Source organism: Salmo salar, chromosome 20 (assembly GCF_965601325.2).
Source record: "Salmo salar chromosome 20, fSalSal1, whole genome shotgun sequence".
Taxonomy (NCBI): Eukaryota; Metazoa; Chordata; class Actinopteri; order Salmoniformes; family Salmonidae; genus Salmo; species Salmo salar.
The window spans coordinates 543,157-563,876 of NC_138310.1; the positions used below are offsets into that span (position 1 = coordinate 543,157).

The following is a 20,720-nucleotide window of genomic DNA, read 5'->3' on the forward strand; positions in this document are numbered from 1 at the left end:
TCTGAGTCTACTGAAGGACTTGAATAGCCTGTGTTAAATATAGAGAGTCTGGGAACATCAAACAAATGGGGAAAAGGAACCATATTTTGTTAATAAAACCAGTTGGAAATATGCTTGATAACGTAATGAGTATGGATTTCATTTCAGTTGTCATCTGAGACATTATGATTGATGACAGGACGACATAAACTGTACCTGAGAAAGTATACGCCCTCTAGTTATCAGAGTCACATGGAATTGTTATGCAATTTAAATGTTTGATATTGAAAATGTTTGTTAGGAGATGAAATGTAATTTTAGCTTCCCAATGAGAGAATTGGGTTTTCATAAGGAAAGTGCCCTGCTCAATCAGTGGCCCAACCCTGTGAAGAGACAGGGGTTATAAACGATGAAACACCTCCCTCCCCCACTCCACTATATAAGCCTTTGACGAAAAGATAACCACGTTGTTCCAGTACGGGAGGTCTGCAGCCTCTACGTTAGAAGGACACACATGTCAAGGACAGAACTAAGCCAACCTCGGCGTGCGCTATGGTATGAAATGGTATGAACTTTGAGCTTATTCACTACAGAAGTGCTACTTCCTAGCCGTTGAGTTAGCAGCGGCCGCTGTAGACGGGGGCTAGGAAAGGACGGACGACAGATCCAGTCTAACAACCAGACGAGTATACCACCACGTATCCAATTGACCACCATTGACATTCTTCCGGCCAGGAAGATCTGTTGGCCAACCCGGCCAGCATCTACGACCAATCTACCGAAGCGCAGCTCAGAGTAAATATTTATTGCATTTTCCTTTTCCAAATGGGCGGTAATTTAGAATGCATAAGATAATGTATTTACGATAGCATAGCTGCTGTTTCTGTGTTCCTAAATCTTCCCGCTCTTTCATTCAAGCCCAACCCCCTTTCCTTTGTGTAACCAGCTTTCATACAGGTTCCGTTCACCAGGGGTGAATTCTGTATGACATCATTGTATTCTGTGTATTTGTAATTCTGTGTGATTAGTTAGGTATTTAGTAAATAAATAATTAAACCCAATTTTGTATTGCTGATTCAACTTGTTAGCCAGGGTTTGTGAAGATAGCCAAGAATTTACAACTTTCATTATGAGACTGAAAATAAGACAAGGGTTAATATTGACTGCTATCGATGTAAAATATTACTAAGTATTTTAAGAGTTTATTCGGAAGATAACGGCTCTATAAACGTTCTTCCGTGGTGCCCCGACTTTCTAGTTAATTACATTTACATGATTAGCTTAATCAGGTAATATTAATTACAGAGAAATCATTTTATAAGTTAGCATGTCATATCACTTAATCCGGCATAGCCAAAGACACGACAATAGCTTACTTACTTTCTTGTGTTCTTTTATTTCTATTTCTTGTATGTTTTTGTTCTACTTGACTTTTTTATGATATTGATTACTGCATTGTTGGGTAAGAACAAGCAAGAAAGGCATTTCACTGTACTTGTGCATGTGACAAAAACTTGAAACTTAAATATAATTACATTTGAAATTAACCAGAGCTTGAAACGTTAGGCCTATTTTATTGTCTTTTTTAAATTCTGTGTTGAATTGAAACAATAGCTTTTGATGACTTTGCAAATACTGTTTAGGTCCAAACAGCATCCTTGATGATGTATCAGTGATAAAGTATGGTCAAATTGAATTTGCTTTGTTAAATCTACCCTTTGGAAGGACTTCGATAGAAACAGTGAACAATCATTCTCATGATCGTACATTGGTAATAGTCAGTGACAAATATCATAGCTAAGCAGGGCTTGGCTAAAACCGTGGACGTGAGGCCAAAGGTTAGCTGTAGATAGATCAATTCTCCAGTAGGAGGTGCTGCCCAGTCAATTTTCTTTCTTCTGATAGTGGATATAACTTTGAAGATCTTGTTTGATTTAATTTTTTCATTTTTTTCCCCCTTTTTCTCCCCAATTTCATGTTATCCAATTGGTAGTTGCAGTCTTGTCCCACTGCTGCAACTGCAGTATGGACTCGGGAGAGGCAAGGGCGAGAACCATGAGTCCTCCGAAACATGACCCTGCCAAGCTGCACTGCTTCTTGACACACTGTTCGCTTAACCAAGAAGCCATCTGCACCAATGTGTTGGAGGAAACACTGTACAACTGGCGACCGTGTCAGCGTGCATGCACCCAGCCTGCCACAGGAGTCGCTAGAGCGCGATGGGACAAGAACATCCCGGCCGGGCAAACCTTCCCCTAACCTGGACGATGCTGGGTCAATTGTGCGTCGCCTCATGGGTCTCCCGGGATTGAACCCGGATCTGTAGTGACGCCTCAAGCACTGCAGTGCCTTAGACCGCAGCGCCACTTGGGAGGCCCTGACATTGTTTTAAAAGTACAAATTCAACATATTTTAGAAAGGTTTGTCTATGTTGAAATGTGGTTACCATGATGACATAATCCTGTGGTTGAAATTTCACCCTCAAAACAATGTTGACAACTTTTTTCAAATCGAATGTATTTTCCACGTAGATTCCACCTCACAATGCGTTGACAAATTACGTCAAAACAACATTGATTCAACCAGTTTGTGCCTAGTGGGTTGTTTAAAATCAAATCGCATTTTATTTGTCACATGGGCCAAATACAAAAGGTGTAGACCTTACCGTGAAATGCTTACTTACAAGCCCATAACCAACAATGCAGTTCAAGAAATAGAGTTAAGAATATATTTACTAAATATATATATTTTAAATAAATATGAACAATAAAATAACAATAACAAGGCTATATACAGGGGGTACCGGTACCGAGTCAATGTGCAGCGGTACAGGTCATTTGTACATATAGATAGGGGTAAAGTGACTATGCAAACATAATAAACAGCGAGTAGCAGCAGTGTAAAGACAACGGGAGTGGCCATCCTGAAAGTTGTAATTTTCAGTTGTTCAATCCATGAAATATTAGAAGTGGACAAAAGTTTAAAATAAGGGTTGAACACTGATCATGGAACTGTAATGACAATGGTCTAGTCGTCGTAAACCGTGCGCCAGGCTCCGGGTTTAATCTCTCTTGGGTAGGGGCAGTATTTTGACGTCCAGATGTAAAGCGTGCCTGTAGTAAACTGCCTGCTACTCAGGCCCAGAAGGTAGGATATGCATATTATTAGTAGATTTGGATAGAACACACTCAGAAGTTTCTAAAACTGTTTGAATGATGTCTGTGAGTATAACAGAACTCATATGCCAGGCAAAAACCTGAGACAAAATCCAACCAGGAAGTGTGGAAATCTGAGGTTTGTAGTTTTTCAAGTGATTCCCTATCCAATATACAGTGTCTGTGGGGTCACTTCCTAAGGCTTCCACTAGATGTCAACAGTCTTTAGAACTTTGTTTTATGCTTCTACTGTGAATGGGGAGAGAATAAGAGCGCTTGGAATCAGATGACTGAGAAAATGACATGAGCTCAGTGGCGCCCACTCCCGTGAGAGTTAGCTGTGTTCCTTTTCCTTTTTGAAGACAAAGGTATCGTCCGGTTGGAATACTATGGAAGATTTATGATAAAAACATCCTAAAGATGGATTCTATACATCGTTTGACACGTTTCTACGAACTATAATATAACTTTTTTGACTTTTCGTCTGAACTTACTGCGCGAGCACAGTGCATTTGGGTTACTCGACTGAACGCGCAAACAAAAAGGAGGTATTTGGAAATAAATATGGACTTTATCGAAACAAATGGACATTTATTGTGGAACTGGGATTCCTGGGAGTGCATTCCGATGAAGATCATCAAAGGTAAGTGAATATTTAGAATGCTATTTCTGAGTTTTGTTGACTCCACAAAATGGAGGGTTTGGTTTTGTGACTGAGCGCTGTACTCAGAATATTGTAAAGTGTGCTTTCGCTGTAAAGATTTTTTGAAATCTGACACAGCGGTTGCATTAAGGAGAAGTGTATCTATAATTCTTTGAATAACAGCTGCATATTTTATCAACGTTTATGATGAGTATTTCTGTAAATTGATGTGCTTATTCACCGGAAGTTTTGGGAGGCAAAACATTTCTGAACATTACACGCCAATGAAAAATGGGGTTTTTGGATATAAATATGAACTTTATCGAGCAAAAGTGTGTAACATGAAGTCCTATGAGTGCCATCTGATGAAGATCATCAAAGGTTAGTGATTCATTTTAGCTGTATTTCTGGTTTTTGTGACACCTCTCCTTGCTTGGAAAATGGCTGTGTGGTTTTTCTTGTCAAGGTGCTGTCCTAACATAATCTAATGCTATGCTTTCGCCGTAAAGCCTTTTTGGATTCAGGCAGTGTGGTTGGATTAACGAGAAGATTATCTTTAAAATGGTGTATAATACTTGTATGTGTGGGAAATTTGAATTATGAGATTTATTGTTTTGAATTTGGCGCTCTGCTATTTCACTGGCTGTTGGCGAGGTGGGACGCTACCGTCCCACATACCCTAGAGAAGTTAAACTGAATTCCATGATGATTCAAATAGGCAACAAAAAAAGGTTAGGTTATAAATTGAAAGAAACTAACACATAGTTGCATTTAGCGCTGCTGCGCACAGCTTTCCATAGGCAACAGAAGTCTATTTAGCTTGTGTCTCCAAATTTCCTCCCTGCAAACTATGAGGCCATACAATTAAAGTAATGATCTGAATAATGGCACAGCTATTTATAGCCTAGGCTACTTCACTGTGGGTGGAAAAGGGGCCGAAATAATAATTTTCAGTTTGCTGCCATATGACTGACTTCACATTAGTCTCCAGTGGCTCAGTTGGTAGAGCATGGTGTTTGCAACGCCAGGGTTGTGGGTTCAATTCCCACGGGGGCCATTACAAAAAAAAAAAAATGCATGAAATGTATGCATTCACTACTGTAAGTCGCTCTGGATAAGAGCGTCTGCTAAATGACTAAGATGTCAATCATAAAGAATCCAAAGCAATCACTATGCTTTCTTGATATTTGTATTTATCATCCCCTTCTCAAAACATTTTAAGCCTACTCATTTACCTATAATATCTCTTATCAATGTATAAATTAGGTGGCCTGGCAGACATCTCAGATTGGATGTCGGCCCTCAACCTCAACAAAACAGAGCTGCTATTCCTTTTGGGAAAGGCCTGCTCCAAGACCTCTCCATCACGGTTGACAACTCCACGGTGTCCCCCTCCCAGAGTGCAAAGAACCTTGGAGTGACCCTGGACAATACCCTGTCGTTCTCTGCAAACATCAAAGCAGTGACTCGCTCCTGCAGGTTCCTGCTCTACAACATCCATAGAGCACGACCTTTCCTCACACAGGAAGCAGCTCAGGTCCTAATCCAGGCACTTGTCATTTCCCGTCTAGACTACTGCAACGCTGTTGGCTGGGCTCCCCGCTTGTGCCATTAAACCCCTGCAATTTATCCAGAATGCCGCAGTCCGCCTGGTGTTCAACCTTTCTAAGTTCTCCCATGTCATCCGGCTCCTCCACTGGCTTCCAGTCGAAGCTTGCATCATCTTCAAGACCGTGGTGCTTGCCGACAGAGCAGCAAGGGGAACTGCACCTCCTTCCCGTCAGGCTATGCTTAAAACCCACATCCCTACCCGAGCACTCCGTTCCCCCACCTCTCGTTTCTTGGCCTCTTCAAGCTCCTGCTCAGCACAGTCAAAGCTCTTCTCTGTCTTGGCACCCCAATGGTGAAACAAGCTTCCCCCTAAAGTCAGGATAGCGGAGACCCTGCCCATCTTTCGAAAAAGTCTGAAACCCTACCGCTTTGAAGAGTATCTTAAATAACTCACGGCGCCTCCAATGCCACCCCCAAAAAAAGTAACAAAATGTTCGCCTATTAGCACTGACTGATAAATACTTTGTGAGGGAAAATATACCTAATACGATTGTGACGTGTTGTTGTCTCACCTAGCTACACTATATATACAAACGTATGTGGACACCCCTTCAGATTAGTGCATTCGCCTATTTCAGCCACACCCGTTGCCGACAGGTGTATAATATCGAGCACACAGCCATGCAATCTCCATAGACAAACACTGGCCTTACTGAAGAGCTCAGTGACTTTCAACGTGGCACCGTCATAGGATGCCACCTTTTCAACAAGTCAGTTTGTCAAATTTCATCAACTGTAAGTGCTGTTATTGTGAAGTGGAAACGTCGAGGAGCAACAACAGCTCAGCTGCGAAGTGATAGGCCACACAAGTTCACCGACAGGGACTGCCGAGTGCTGAAGCGCGTATAACATAAAAATTGTCTGTCCTCCGTTGCAACACTCACTACCGAGTTCCAAACTGCTTCTGGAAGCAAAGTCAGCACAATAACTGTTCGTTGGGAGCTACATGAAATGGGTTTCCATGGCCGAGCAGCCGCACACAAGCCTAAGATCACCATGCTCAACGCCAAGCGTCGGCTGGAGTGGTATAAAGCTGACCGTTATTGGACTCTGGAGCAGTGGAAACACGTTCTCTGGAGTGATGAATAATGCTTCACCATCTGGCAGTCTGATGGACTAATCTGGGTTTGGCAGATGCCAGGAGAACGCTACCTGGTTTGTCAAGATCGGTGTGGAAGAACGTGACTGGCCTGCACAGAGCCCTGACATCAACCCCATCGAACATCTTTGAGATAAATTGGAACGCCTACTATGAGCAGGCCTAATCGCCCAACATCAGCGCCCGACCTCACTAATGCTCTTGTGGCTGAATGGATGCAAGTCCCTGCAGCAATGTTCCAACATCTAGTGGAAAGCCTTCCCAGAAGAGTGAAGGCTGTGATAGCAGTAAAGGGGGGGACCAACTCCATATTAATCCCCATGATTTTGGAATGAGATGTTTGACAAGCAGGTGTCCACATACGCACCTATCGTACATTTCTGTGATCGCCACCCCAAATATGTACCTGGTTGGCACTGGCACATGCTTAAGTGGATCTTCCACTTAGATCAATGCGTTGTCAAACAATGAAAGCATTGGAGCATCTGAGAGGGCGGACCCTACGTTACTTTGCTATGTTACCAAGGGTAGCATCTGGCTGTATGAGGAGGCCTTTATTATACAGTCCAGGTCGTGTTTGTTTGAGCACACAACAAAAAAACGTTACTAAATGTTTTGCAACAGAAGACAAAATGAGCGTCCAGCTAGTCCCTCCCAGTTTCAATACACTTTCCTCCGTTTAGTGCCTTATGAACACAACCCAGGTCTGTCCTGTTACCTTTAGGCCCAGGTAACCCTGCGATGCCAGGCAGCCCGGGGGGGCCTGAAGCCCCCTTGTCCCCTTTGAGCCCTGGTAAGCCGGGCACACCGTTGTCCCCTTCTTCACCGGTCATGGGCAGGGCAGGGCCGGAGTACCCAATGTCACCTGTTGAACCTGAAACAACATCACACACACAACTAAAGTGTTTAATTGTGACTGAGTTTGTAATAGATTTTTTTTGCAGGAACATAATAAAATACTAATAAAAAAAGACCTTTTGGCAAAATTTTCTTCTCACGAAGACACTTGTGAGCAAACAAACTATTTGGTTTAAATTGATGGGAGCTTCAAATACTGAACCTTGCAATTGCCCTGCATCTTATAATTTTACTCTCACATTGCGTGTCATTGCAAAATAAAAATGTTGCCCTCTATGTCCCAACATCCAAACATGCATACTAATTAGCTGGTATGAAGCAATGCATTCTAAATAGTCTGCTTTATTTAAGCAATAAGGCCCAAGTGGGTGTTGTGTATATGGACCATTACCATGGCAAAGGGCTGTTCTTAGGCACTAAGCGAAGCGGAGTGCCTGGACACAGCTCTTAGCCGTGGTATATTGGCCATATACCACACACTCCTGAAGTGCTTTATTGCTTTTACAAACTGGTTGCCAACAAATAAAAACATTTGATTGACATATTTTAATCAAAAACATTTTTGATACATTTTTATTATAAAAAAAATTATAATATTTTTCTAAACAATTAACCTTTATTTTAACATGTGCCCTGTATTTTACAATGTAAATATACACATTAAAATAAAACAACACAGTCATGGGAAGCACAAATAAAACATCCCCAGAAAAAGTTACATTCCTCAAGCAATAAGTCCCCAATCAATACTTTAGTTTGCCAGAACGGCAACAGATCATCAAGAACATCAAGATGAAATGTATTTAGAATTTTGTTCGAGCAATACGGTGCATTAGAACTAAAAGCAGATTTACCTAGCTCGGTGGAGCCCCTAAAGAACATCAAGCGTTAACCAATCCTCTGAACGGGTTAGGCAACTTAGGTGTCTATACTTCAACGGCAAAGTTAGATAAGACAGAAGTTTATGAAGTAGGGCCTTGGAAACAGATAGGCAGTAAAGTAGAGATCTACGGATCTTTAGCATAGTCCAGAGAAACTTTTGATACAGGATGCAGTGATGACTATCAAAACTGTCACCTGTAACAAAACGAAGGGCACTACGGTAGATTGCATCCAAAGGTTTAAGAGTAGTAGCAGCAGCACTTTGCTAAATAATATCACCATAATCAAGAACAGATGAAAAGGTTGACTGTATAATCTGCTTCCTACTGCTTAGAGAAAGGCATGATCTGTTTCTGTAGAAAAAGGCCACTTTAAATCTTTAAGTTTCTTAACCATCTCATCTATTTGTTTTTTAAACGTCAAATCCATATCAATCCTAAAGCCTAAGTATTTATACTTGTTCTTGTTCGATTGGAGAACCATCTAATGAGTGAATATTCTTACAAGAGTTTAAAAATATGCATTTTGTTTTGCCCGTATTAAGCACAAGTTTTAAATCATCAAGGGATCACAGTCTTTCATCTATCCAAAAGGAGGGTATAGTCCGGACACAAATCTGGTTGCTAATTCTATTTACATCGTTGCCATACAAACAACGATTGGTTGCTAGGCAGGCTGGCAAACGCTCTTCTCACTTGCTAGCTTGCCAACTACACAGCTATACAATACGCGTCTTTCTTTTTCCCAATGCAGTTAAGCCAAAACCACGGCTCGTTATTCAGAGGGGCGTTCTACAACCCTTTGAGCGCTCTCCAAGTCTCCAAGTTCGGAAGTGAATATCACATAGCGCGAAATTTCAGTCACTATTTATTAGCATTTGCCCTTGTATTTCAAGATTAAAAAATATAACAACATAATGTTGTGGACCAAGCTAGCCATTAACGTCCATTAACGCTCAAAGACAGATTCAATGGCTGTAGCGTAGCGTATTCGAAACTCTTCATTGAAACTCTGAAAATAAATACATAGGCAAATGTTCCCAAACATGATAATAATAGGCCTGCATTACAGTAGGCAGCTAATTGTTAAATTACACTTTCCATCCTTACATTGGAAGGTCACTGTCTCTGCGAGTGAGACAACTCTAGCTAGCCAATGTGAGCGTAGTAGAACCCCCCTCTGAATAAAGGGGCGTGGTTTTGGCTTAACTGCGTTGGGAAAAAGAAAGACGCATACAATAGCAGTACGTCAAACTCTGCAGCTAGACTGACAGCAAACTTACTGCGTTTGTCTGTTTTAACTGTTTTCTATTTACATTTAATTGGATATATCGATAGTTCTGATGTTGATGCATGATTTCGCCTGGCTCAGAAAAGTTGCTGTCTCGTCAGGACACTGTTCACTCTCTATGGTACAGGGGAGATAACATTTCTAAAATTGCAACATTGTTACCTTGGTCGCAGTGGTTGACAGCAAGGTTAATATAAACCCCCACTGTTGTAAACCAAATATTAAGGCCAAATCTGTTGGGGCTAGGGGGCAGTATTGAGAATTTTGAAAAAAATATGTGCCCATTTTTAACCTCTTACATCTAGACGTTCCGCTAGCGGAACACCTGCTCCAATATCCAATGATGGGCGTGGCGCGAAATACAAATTCCTCTAAAATCCGAAAACTTCCATTTTTCAAACATATGACTATTTTACAGCATTTTAAAGACAAGACTCTCGTTAATCTAACCACACTGTCCGATTTCAAAAAGGCTTTACAGCGAAAGCAAAACATTAGATTATGTCAGCAGAGTACCCAGCCAGAAATAATCAGACTACCCATTTTTCAAGCTAGCATATAATGTCACAAAAAACAAAACCACAGCTAAATGCAGCACTAACCTTTGATGATCTTCATCAGATGACAACCCTAGGACATTATGTTATACAATACATGCATGTTTTGTTCAATCAAGTTCATATTTATATCAAAAACCAGCTTTTTTACATTAGCATGTGACGTTCAAAACTAGCATACCCCCCGCAAACCTCCGGTGAATTTACTAAATTACTCACGATAAACGTTCACAAAAAACATAACAATTATTTTAAGAATTATAGATACAGAACTCCTCTATGCACTCGATATGTCCGATTTTAAAATAGCTTTTCGGTGAAAGCACATTTTACAATATTCTCAGTAGATAGCCCAGCCATCACGGCTAGCCATTTAGACACCGACAAGTTTAGCCCTGACCAAAATCAGATTTACTATTAGAAAAGTTTGATTACCTTTGATGTTCTTCGTCAGAATGCACTCCCAGGACTGCTACTTCAATAACAAATGTTGGTTTGGTCCAAAATAATCCATCGTTATATCCGAATAGCGGCGTTTTGTTCGTGCGTTCTAGACACTATCCGAATGGTAAATCAGGGTCGCGAGCATGGCGCATTTCGTGACAAAAGATTTCTAAATATTTCATTACCGTACTTCGAAGCATGTCAACCGCTGTTTAAAATCAATTTTTATGCAATTTTTCTCGTAAAGAAGCAATAATATTCCGACCGGGAATCTGCGTTTCGGTAAATAGAGGTAAAAACAGAAAGACGGGGGCGGCCAGTGCACGCGCCTAAGCCCACTGTCCCCTGATCGGCCACTTGAGAAAGGCGATAATGTGTTTCAGCCAGGGCTTTCAATTACGTCATTCAGCTTTTTCCCGGGCTCTGAGAGCCCATTGGAGCCGTAGGAAGTGTCACGTAACAGCAGAGATCCTTTGTAATGGATAGAGATAATCAAGAAGGGGAAGAAATGGTCAGACAGGGTACTTCCTGTACAGAATCTTCTCAGGTTTTGGCCTGCCAAATGAGTTCTGTTATACTCACAGACACCATTCAAACAGTTTTAGAAACTTTGGAGTGTTTTCTATCCAAAGCTAATAATTATATGCATATTCTAGTTTCTGGGCAGGAGAAATAATCAGATTAAATCGGGTACGTTTTTTATCCAGCCGTGAAAATACTGCCCCCTAGCCATAACAGGTTAACTGCCTCCTACACCAACTCAGAAGCTAGGATATGCATATTATTAACAGATTTGGATAGAAAACACACTGAATTTTCTAAAACTGTTTGAATGGTGTCTGTAGGTATAACAAAACTCATATGGCAGGCAAAAACCTGAGAAAAATACAATCAGGAAATGAGAATTTTGTGGCTGTACTATTTTCGAGTCATTGCTAATAGATCACACAGTGACAAAGGATTCATTTTGCACTTCCTACGACTTCCACTAGATGTCAACAATCTTTATAAAGTTGTTTGAAGCGTCTATGATGAACAGAGACCGGATGACAAGGAAGGGAAGTTGACGTCCCTGGGATGTCGTCACTTCATTATTGCGTGCTCATGCGCGTTCATGTGAGGCGAGACATTTTTCAAAACGTTTTTCAAGACACAGGAGAGGTCGGGTTGAAATATTACTGATGTTTCACGTTAAAAATGGCCCTAAAGATTGATGCTAAACAACGTTTGACATGTTTGAACGAACGTAAATAGATTTTTTGTAAACTTTTCGTCGTGACTTTTCCCCCCCCCCGCCCTACATTTTGAGGAGCCTACTGAACGCGCTAACAACATGGAACAACTTGGAGTTATTTGGACAGAAATTATGAACTTTGTCGAAAGAAACCACATTTGTTGTGGACCTGGGATTCCTGGAAGTGCCTTCTGATGAAGATAATCAAAGGTAAGGGATTATTTACAATAGTATTATTGATATTAGATGGTTCCAAGATGGTGCTAACCTGTATATCCTAGCCTATTGTTCTTAGCATAGCACCCCGTTTATTGCAAAGTGTGATTTCCCAGTAAAGTTATTTTGAAATCTGGCAATGCGGTAGCATTTACGAGATGTTAATCTATAATTCTTTGAATGACAATATTATAATTTACCAATGTTTTCGACTAGTAATTTAGTAAATTGTAACGCTGATTCACCGGAAGCATTTGAGGGGAAAAAAAAATCGGAATTTCACCGCCACTGTAAAATGCTGTTTTTGGATATAAATATGAACTTGATGGAACAAAAAATGCATGTATTGTATAACATAATGTCCTAGGAGTGTCATCTGATGAAGATTGTCAAAGGTTAGTGCATAATTTTAGCTGGTTTTCTGCTTTTGGTGACGCCTGTCTTTGAATTGACAAAACATTACACACAGCTATTTTCAATGTACTCTCCTAACATAACCTAACTTTATGCTTTCGCCGTAAAGCCTCTTTGAAATCAGACAATGTGGTTGGATTTAGGAGATGTTTACCTTTCAAATGGTAAAGAATAGTTGATTGTTTGAGAAATTGAAATTATTAGATTCTTGCAGTTTTGAATTTCCCGCCATGGTATCTTGTCAATAAATCCCGTTAGCGGGATCAGAGCGGGAAGGGGTCCTCTAGAGGTTAAACATTTATTTTATTTTTCGTGCTCACCCTGGAAATAGAATGCAGTGTAGCAATGCATGAATCCAACAACATTCTATATACAGTTGAAGTCGGAAGTTTACATACACCTTAGCCAAATACATTTAAACTCAGTTTTTCACAATTCCTGACATTTAATCCCAGTAAAAATCCATGTCTTAGGTCAGTTAGGATCCCCACTTTATTTTAAGAATGTGAAATGTCAGAATAACAGTAGAGATAATTATTTATTTCAGCTATTATTTCATTCATCTCATTCCCAGTGGGTCAGAAGTTTACATACACTCAATTAGTATTTGGTAGCATTGACTTTAAATTGTTTAACTTGGGTCAAACGTTTTGGGTAGCCTTCCACAAGCTTTCCACAATAAGTTGGGTGAATTTTGGCCCAGTCCTCCTGACAGAGCTGGTGTAACTGAGTCAGGTTTGTAGGCCTCCTTGCTCGCACATGCTTTTTCAGTTCTGCTCACACATTTTCTATAGGATTGAGGTCAGGGCTTTGTGATGTCCACTCCAATACCTTGACTTGGTTGTCCTTAAGCGATTTTGTCACAACTTTGAAAGAATACTTGGGGTCATCGTCCATTTGGAAGACCCATTTGCGACCAAGCTTTAACTTCCTGACTGATGTCTTGAGATGTTGCTTCAATATATCCACGTAATTTTCCTCCCTCGTGATGCCATCTATTTTGTGAAGTGCACCAGTCCCTCCTGCAGCAAAGCACCCCCACAACATGATGCTGCCAACCCGTGCTTCATGGTTGGGATGGTGTTCTTAGGCTTGCAAGCCTCCCCCTTTTTCCTCCAAACATAACGATGGTCATTATGGCCAAACAGTTGTATTTTTGTTTCATCAGACCAAAGGACATTTCTCCAGAAAGTACTATCTTTGTCCCCATGTGCAGTTGCAAATCATAGTCTGGCTTTTTTATGGTGGTTTTGGAGCAGTGGCTTCTTCCTTGCTGAGCGGCCTTTCAGATTATGTCGATATAGGACTCGTTTTACTGTGGATATAGATACTTTTGTACCGGTTTCCTCCAGCATATTCACAAGGTCCTTTGCTGTTGTTCTGGGATTGATTTGCACTTTTCGCACCATAGTACATTCATCTCTAGGAGACAGAATGCGTCTCCTTCCTGAGCGGTATGACAGCTGCGTGGTCCCATGGTATTTATACATGCGTACTATTGTTTGTACAGATGAACGTGGTACCTTCAGGTATTTGGAAATTGCTCCCAAGGATGAACCAGACTTGTGGGGGTCTACACTTTTTTTTCCTGAGGTCTTGGCTGATTTCTTTTGATTTTCCCATGATGTCAAGCAAAGAGGCACTGAGTTTGAAGGTAGGCCTTGAAATACATCCACAGGTACACCTCCAATTGACTCAAATTATGTCAGTTAGCCTATCAGAAGCTTCTAAAGCCATGACATAATTTTCTGGAATTTTATAAGCTGATTAAAGGCACAGTCAACTTAGTGTATGTAAACTTCTGACCCACTGGAATTGAGATACAGTGAGTTATAAGTGAAATAATCTGTCTGTAAACAATTGTTGGAAAAATTACTTGTGTCATGCACAAAGTAGATGTCCTAACCGACTTGTCAAAACTATAGTTCGTTAACAAGAAATTTGGGAGTGGTTGAAAAACGAGTTTTAATGACTCCAACCTAAGTGTATGTAAACTTCCGACTTCAATTGTACATTCATCAACCGGATCAAGAAATGTGCATGGTTAGTCAATGCCGGTTAAAATGAATCAAATCTGGTCTAGAGATTGAGTGGGTCATTGATAAGAAAGGTATTAGACAATTTTTATGATCTTCCCTACTTTATAAGTAGGCTAAAGTTGTAGTTAACAAATGTATTGGGCCGTAGGCTAGAATTTATCTGACAAATTTAACTCTTCTAGCTCCACAATGAGAGAGGGTGCAGGGCATGCAAGCAGGCTGTTAGCGAGCCTGCCAGCTTAGCGGAGTCTGCCACTAGCACAGTCAGTGTAGTCAGCTCAGCTATCCCCATTGAGACTGTGTTTGTGCCTCAATCTAGGTTGGGCAAAACTAAAAATGGCGGTGTTCGCCTTAGCAATCTCACTGGAATAAAGACCTCCTCCATTCCTGTCATTATTGAAAGAGATTGTGATATCTCACATCTCATGTTAGCGCTACTTAATGTTAGATCCCTCACTTATAGTCAATGAACTTATGATCACTGATCATAATCAATATTTAACTAGGCAAGTCAGTTAAGAACAAATTCTTATTTACAATGACAGCCTACCCTGGCCTAACCCGGACGACGCTGGGCCAATTGCGCGCCGGATCCCAATCACTGCCGGATGTGATGCAGCTGGATGTGATTGGCCTGACTGAAACATGGCTTAAGGTTGATGAATTTACTGTGTTAAATGAGGCCTCTCTTCCTGGTTACACTAGTGACCATATCCCCCACGCATCCTGATAGCAAATTTCCATTTACCCCCCCCAAAAAAATACTAGTCATGAAATCTATGCAGCCTACTCAATCACTTTTTACAGCTACTGTTCACAGGCCTCCTGGGCTGTATACGGCATTCCTCACTGAATTCCCTGTGGAAGTGGGTCTGTGGAAAAGTCCACAGACCAAATCCAAAAGGTTTTCGGAGCCATCATCGACTCAGTGGGTTTTGTCCAACATGTCTCCGGACCTACTCACTGCCACAGTCATACTCTGGACCTAGTTCTGTCCCGTGGAATAAATATTGTGGATCTTAATGTTTTTCCTCATAATCCTGGACTATCGGACCACCATTTTATTACGTTTGCAATTGCAACAAATAATCTGCTTAGATCCCAACCAAGTATAATCAAAGCTGTGCTAAAAAAGCTCGGACATCCCAAAGATTCCTAGATACCCTTCCAGATTCCATCCACCTACCAAAGACGTCAGAGTATAAAAATTGGTTAACCTGTTAGGGCTAGGGGGCAGCATTGACACGGCTGGATAAAAAACATACCCGATTTAATCTGGTTACCACTCCTACCCAGTAACTAGAATATGCATATACTTATTACATATGGATAGAAAACACCCTAAATGTTCTAAAACTGTTTGAATGGTGTCTGTGAGTATAACAGAACTCAAATGGCAGGTCAAAACCTGAGAGATTCCTTTACAGGAAGTGGCCTGTCTGACCATTTGTTGAACTTCTTTTCCATCTCTATCATTTACTAAGGATCTCTGCTCTAACGTGACACTTCCCACGTCGTCCATAGGCGCTCAGAGCCCGGGAAAAAACAGAATGTCGTCATTCCAGCCCCAGGCTGAAACACATTATCGCCTTTCTCAAGTGGCCGATCAAGAGACACTGGCTTATGCGCGTGACCCCGACCGCCCCCGCCTTTGGTATTTTTTCCTCTGTTTGCCGAAAAGGAGATTCCCTGTCGGAATATTATCGCTTTTCTACGAGAAAAATGTCGTAAAAATTGATTTTAAACAGCGGTTGACATGCTTCGAAGTACGGTAATGGAATACTTAGAATTTTATTGTCACGAATTGCGCCATGCGCGTGACACTTCTTTACTATTTCGGATAGTGTCTGGAACGCACGAACAAAACGCCGCTATTCGGATATAACGATGGATTATTTTGGACCAAACCAACATTTGTTATTGAAGTAGCAGTCCTGGGTGTGTATTCTGACGAAGACAACAAAAGGTAATGAAATTTTATAATAGTAAATATGATTATGGTGAGTGCTAAACTTGCCGGGTGTCTAAATAGCGAGCCCGTGATGCCTGGGCTATGTACTTAGAATATTGCAAAATGTGCTTTCACCAAAAAGCTATTTTAAAATCGGACATATCGAGTGCATAGAGGAGGTCTGTATCTATAATTCTTAAAATAATTGTTATGCTTTTTGTGAACGTTTATCGTGAGTAATTTAATAAAATGTTAGCGAATTCCCCGGAAGTTTGCGGGGGGTATGCTAGTTCTGAACGTCACATGCTAATGTAAAAAGCTGGTTTTTGATATAAATATGAACTTGATTGAACAAAACATGCATGTATTGTATAACATAATGTCCTAGGGTTGTCATCTGATGAAGATCATCAAAGGTGAGTGCTGCATTTAGCTGTCTTCTGGGTTTTGGTGACATTATATGCTGGCTTGAAAAATGGGTGTCTGATTATTTCTGGCTTGGTACTCTGCTGACATAATCTAATGTTTTGCTTTCGTTGTAAAGCCTTTTTGAAATCGGACAGTGTGGTTAGATTAACGAGAGTCTTGTCTTTAAATGGCTGTAAAATAGTCATATGTTTGAGAAATTGAAGTAATAGGATTTTTAAGGTTTTGAAAATCGCGCCACAGGATAGCAGTGGCTGTTACGTAGGTGGGACGAATTCGTCCCGCCTAGCCTAGAGAGGTTAACTAGCTAAATGAGGAACTAAATTTAACCTTGCGTAATACCCTAGATGCAGTCGCACCCCTAAAAACAAAAAACATTTGTCAAAAGAAACTAGCTCCCTGGAATACAGAAAATACCCGAGCCCTGTAGCAAGCTTCCAGAAAATTGGAATGGAAATGGCGCACCACCAAACTGGAAGTCTTCCGACTAGCTTGAAAAGACAGTACCGGAAAAAATGGAAAAGCCCTCACTGCTGCTCGATCATCCTATTTTTCCAACTTAACTGAGGAGAATAAATACAATTCAAAATATATTTTTGATACTGTCGCAAAGCTAATTAAAAAGCAGCATTCCCCAAGAGAGGATGGCTTTCACTTCAGCAGTGATAAATTCATGAACTTATTTGACGAAAAGATCATGATCATTTGAACGCAAATTACGGACTCCTCTTTAAATCTGCGTATTTCTCCAAAGCTCAGTTGTCCTGAGTCTGCACAACACTGCCAGGACCTAGGATCAAGGGAAACATTCATGTTTCTTTATCCTATATCTCGAAACATTCATGAAAATAGTAATGGTCTCTAAACCTTCAAGCTGCATACTGGACCCTATTCCAATTAAATTACTAAAAGAGCTGCTTCCTGTGCTTGGTCCTCCTATTTGGAGCATAATAAATGGCTCCCTATCCACCGAATGTGTACCAAACTCACTAAAAGTGGCAGTAATAAAGCCTCTCTTGAAAAAGTCAAACCTTGATCCAGAAAATATGAAAAACTATCGGCCTATATCGAATCTTCCATTCCTCTCAATTTGTTTTGAAAAAGTGGTTGCACAGTCTGGTTTTAGACCCCATCATAGCACTGAGACTGCACTCATGAAGGTGGTAAATTACTTTTTAATGGCGTCAGATGAAGGCTCTGCATCTGTTCTCCTGCTCATAGACCTTAGTGCTGCTTTTGACACCATCAATCACCACATTCTTTTGGAGAGATTGGAAACCCAAATTGGGAACATGGACAATTTCTGTCCTGGTTTAGATCTTATCTGTTGGAAAGATATCCGTTTGTCTCTGTGAATGGTTTGTCCTCTGACAAATGAACTGTACGTTTCAGTGTTCCTCAATAATCTGTTTTAGGACCACTATTGTTTTCACTGTATATTTTACCTCTTGGTGATGTCATTCGGAAACATAATGTTAACTTTCACTGCTATGCAGGCGATACACAGCTGTACATTTCGATGAAACATGGTGAAAATTGCCCTCCCTGGAAGCCTGTGTTTCAGACATAAGGAAGTGGATGGTGGCACATTTTTTACTTTTAAATTCGTACAAAACAGAGATGCTAGTTCTAGGTCCCAAGAAACAATGAGATCTTCTGTTGGATCTGACAATTAATCTTCATGGTTGTCCAGTCGTCTCAAATAAAACTGTGAAGGACCTCGGCTCTGATTTCTCTTTTGACGAACATATCAAGACTATTTCAAGGACAGCTTTTTTCCATCTAAGTAACATTGCAAAAATCTGAAACTTTCTGTCCAAAAATGATGCATAAAAGTTAATTCATGCTTTTGTCACTTCTAGATTAGACTACTGCAATACTCTACTTTCTGGCTACCCGGATAAAGCACTAAATAAACTTCAGTTAGTGCTAAACACGGCTGCTAGAATTTTGACTAGAATCCAGAAATGTGATCATATTACTCCAGTGCTAGCCTCTCTACACTGGCTTCCTGTTAAGGCGAGGGCTGATTTCAAGGTTTTACTGCTAACCTACAAAGCATTACATTACTTGTTCCAACCTATCTCTCTGATTTGGTCCTGCCATACATACCTACACGTACGCTACAGTCACAAGACGCAGGCCTCCTTATTGTCCCTATAATTTCTAAGCAAACAGCTGGAGGCAGGGCTTTCTCCTATATGTTTTTATTTATTTTTATTCAACTAGGCAAGTCAGTGAAGAACAAATTCTTATTTACAATGACAGCCTACACCGGCAAAACCCAGACGACGCTGAGCCAATTGTGTGCCGCCCTATGGGACTTCCAATCACGGCCATTGTAATACAGCCTGGAATCGAACCAGGGTGTCTGTAGTGAAGCCTCAAGCACTGAGACTGCTGCGCCACTCGGGAGCCTATATAGCTCCACTTTTATGGAGTGGTCTACCTATCCATGTGAGAGACGCAGCCTCGATCTCGACCTTTAAGTCTTTATTGAAGACTCATCACTTCAGTAGGTCCTATGATTGAGTGCAGTCTGGCCCAGGGGTGTGAATGTGAACGGAAAGGCACTGGAGCGACGAACCGCCATTGCTGTCTCTGCCTGGCCGGTTCCCCTCTCTCCACTGGGATTCTCTGCCTCTAACACTATTACGGGGGCTGAGTCACTGGCTAACTGGTGCTCTTCCATGCTGTTCCTAGGTGGGGTGCGTCACTTGAGTGGGTTGAGTCATTGACATGATCTTCCAGTCCGGGTTGGCGCCCCCCTCGTTGCCGTGGGGGAGATCTTGTCTCAGGGTAGTAGGTTAGTGGTTGAAGATATCCCTCTAGTGGTGTGGGGGCTGTGCTTTGGCAAAGGTGGTGGGGTTATATCCTGCCTGGTTGGCCCTGTCCGCAGGTATCGTCGGATGGGGCCACAGTGTCTCCCGACCGTTCCTGTCTCAGCCTCCAGTATTTATGCTGCAATAGTTTGTGTCGGGGGGCTAGGGTCAGTCTGTTATATCTGGAGTATTTCTCCTGTCTTATCCTGTGTCCTATGTGAACTTTAAGTATGCTCCCTCAAATTCTCTGATTGAAATAGACTATGTATTTGAAAACAATAGCCTACCTGTGTTGATTTCGATCATACGGATGGATATACAGAGCCTTCAGAAAGTATTCATACCCCTTGACTTATTCCACATTTTGTTGTGTTACAGTTTTAATTAGTTTAAAAGCTGAAACAGACATACGTCAATTAAGGCAGCCCCCCACACCTCTCTGATTGGGTTAAATGCGGAAGACACATTTCGGTTGAATGCATTCAGTTGTGCAACTGGCTAGGTATCCCCTTTCCTTTCCAGGATGACTTAAAGCTGTAAGGTGCTTCTACAAAGTATTGACTCAGGGGTGTGAATACATGTAAATTAGATATTTCAATCAAAAATGTTTTATATCTAAATGCATCATGCCACAATTTCAAAGGTTTTACTGAGTTACAGTTCATAGAAGGAAATCAGTCATTTTAAATAAAGTTATCAGGCCCTAATCTATGGATTTCACATGAATGGGCAATGGGAGCAGGGCCCACCCACAGAGGAGCAAGGCCCAGTCAATCAGAATTAGTTTTTCCCCACAAAAGGGCTTTATTACAGAGAGAAATACCCCCTCAGTATATTTCCCCTTGCTTCTAGCCTAGCATTAAGGTTTGCAACAACAGGGGTTTGTACAAACCTTGCCGTCTGCCTCTCCGACCTCCACAAAAATTTTGAAAATGTAATTTACACATTTTGTTGAGATCATAGAGGCAGACAGCAAGGTTTGTTCAAACCCCTGTTGTTGCAATTATGCTGACGCATTAGTTTGCCTGGCTGGCTCAAGACAGTTGCTGTCTCATCAGGACACCATTCACTCTCTATGCGGGAGATCACATGAATTATTA

At 41.2% G+C, this 20,720-nt stretch overlaps 1 protein-coding gene across 3 annotated transcripts in view; it reads right to left on the minus strand.

Annotated features, from left to right (window-relative positions):
- col4a4 (collagen, type IV, alpha 4) overlaps window positions 1-20,720 on the minus strand; it is a 241,676-nt gene that overhangs the window by 20,648 nt on the left and 200,308 nt on the right. For all 3 annotated transcript variants that reach the window (XM_082966130.1, XM_082966129.1, XM_082966128.1), the window contains one exon: window positions 7,206-7,361. In XM_082966130.1, the coding sequence (XP_082822256.1) occupies window positions 7,206-7,361 (156 nt within the window). The remainder of the gene's footprint in view (window positions 1-7,205; window positions 7,362-20,720) is intronic.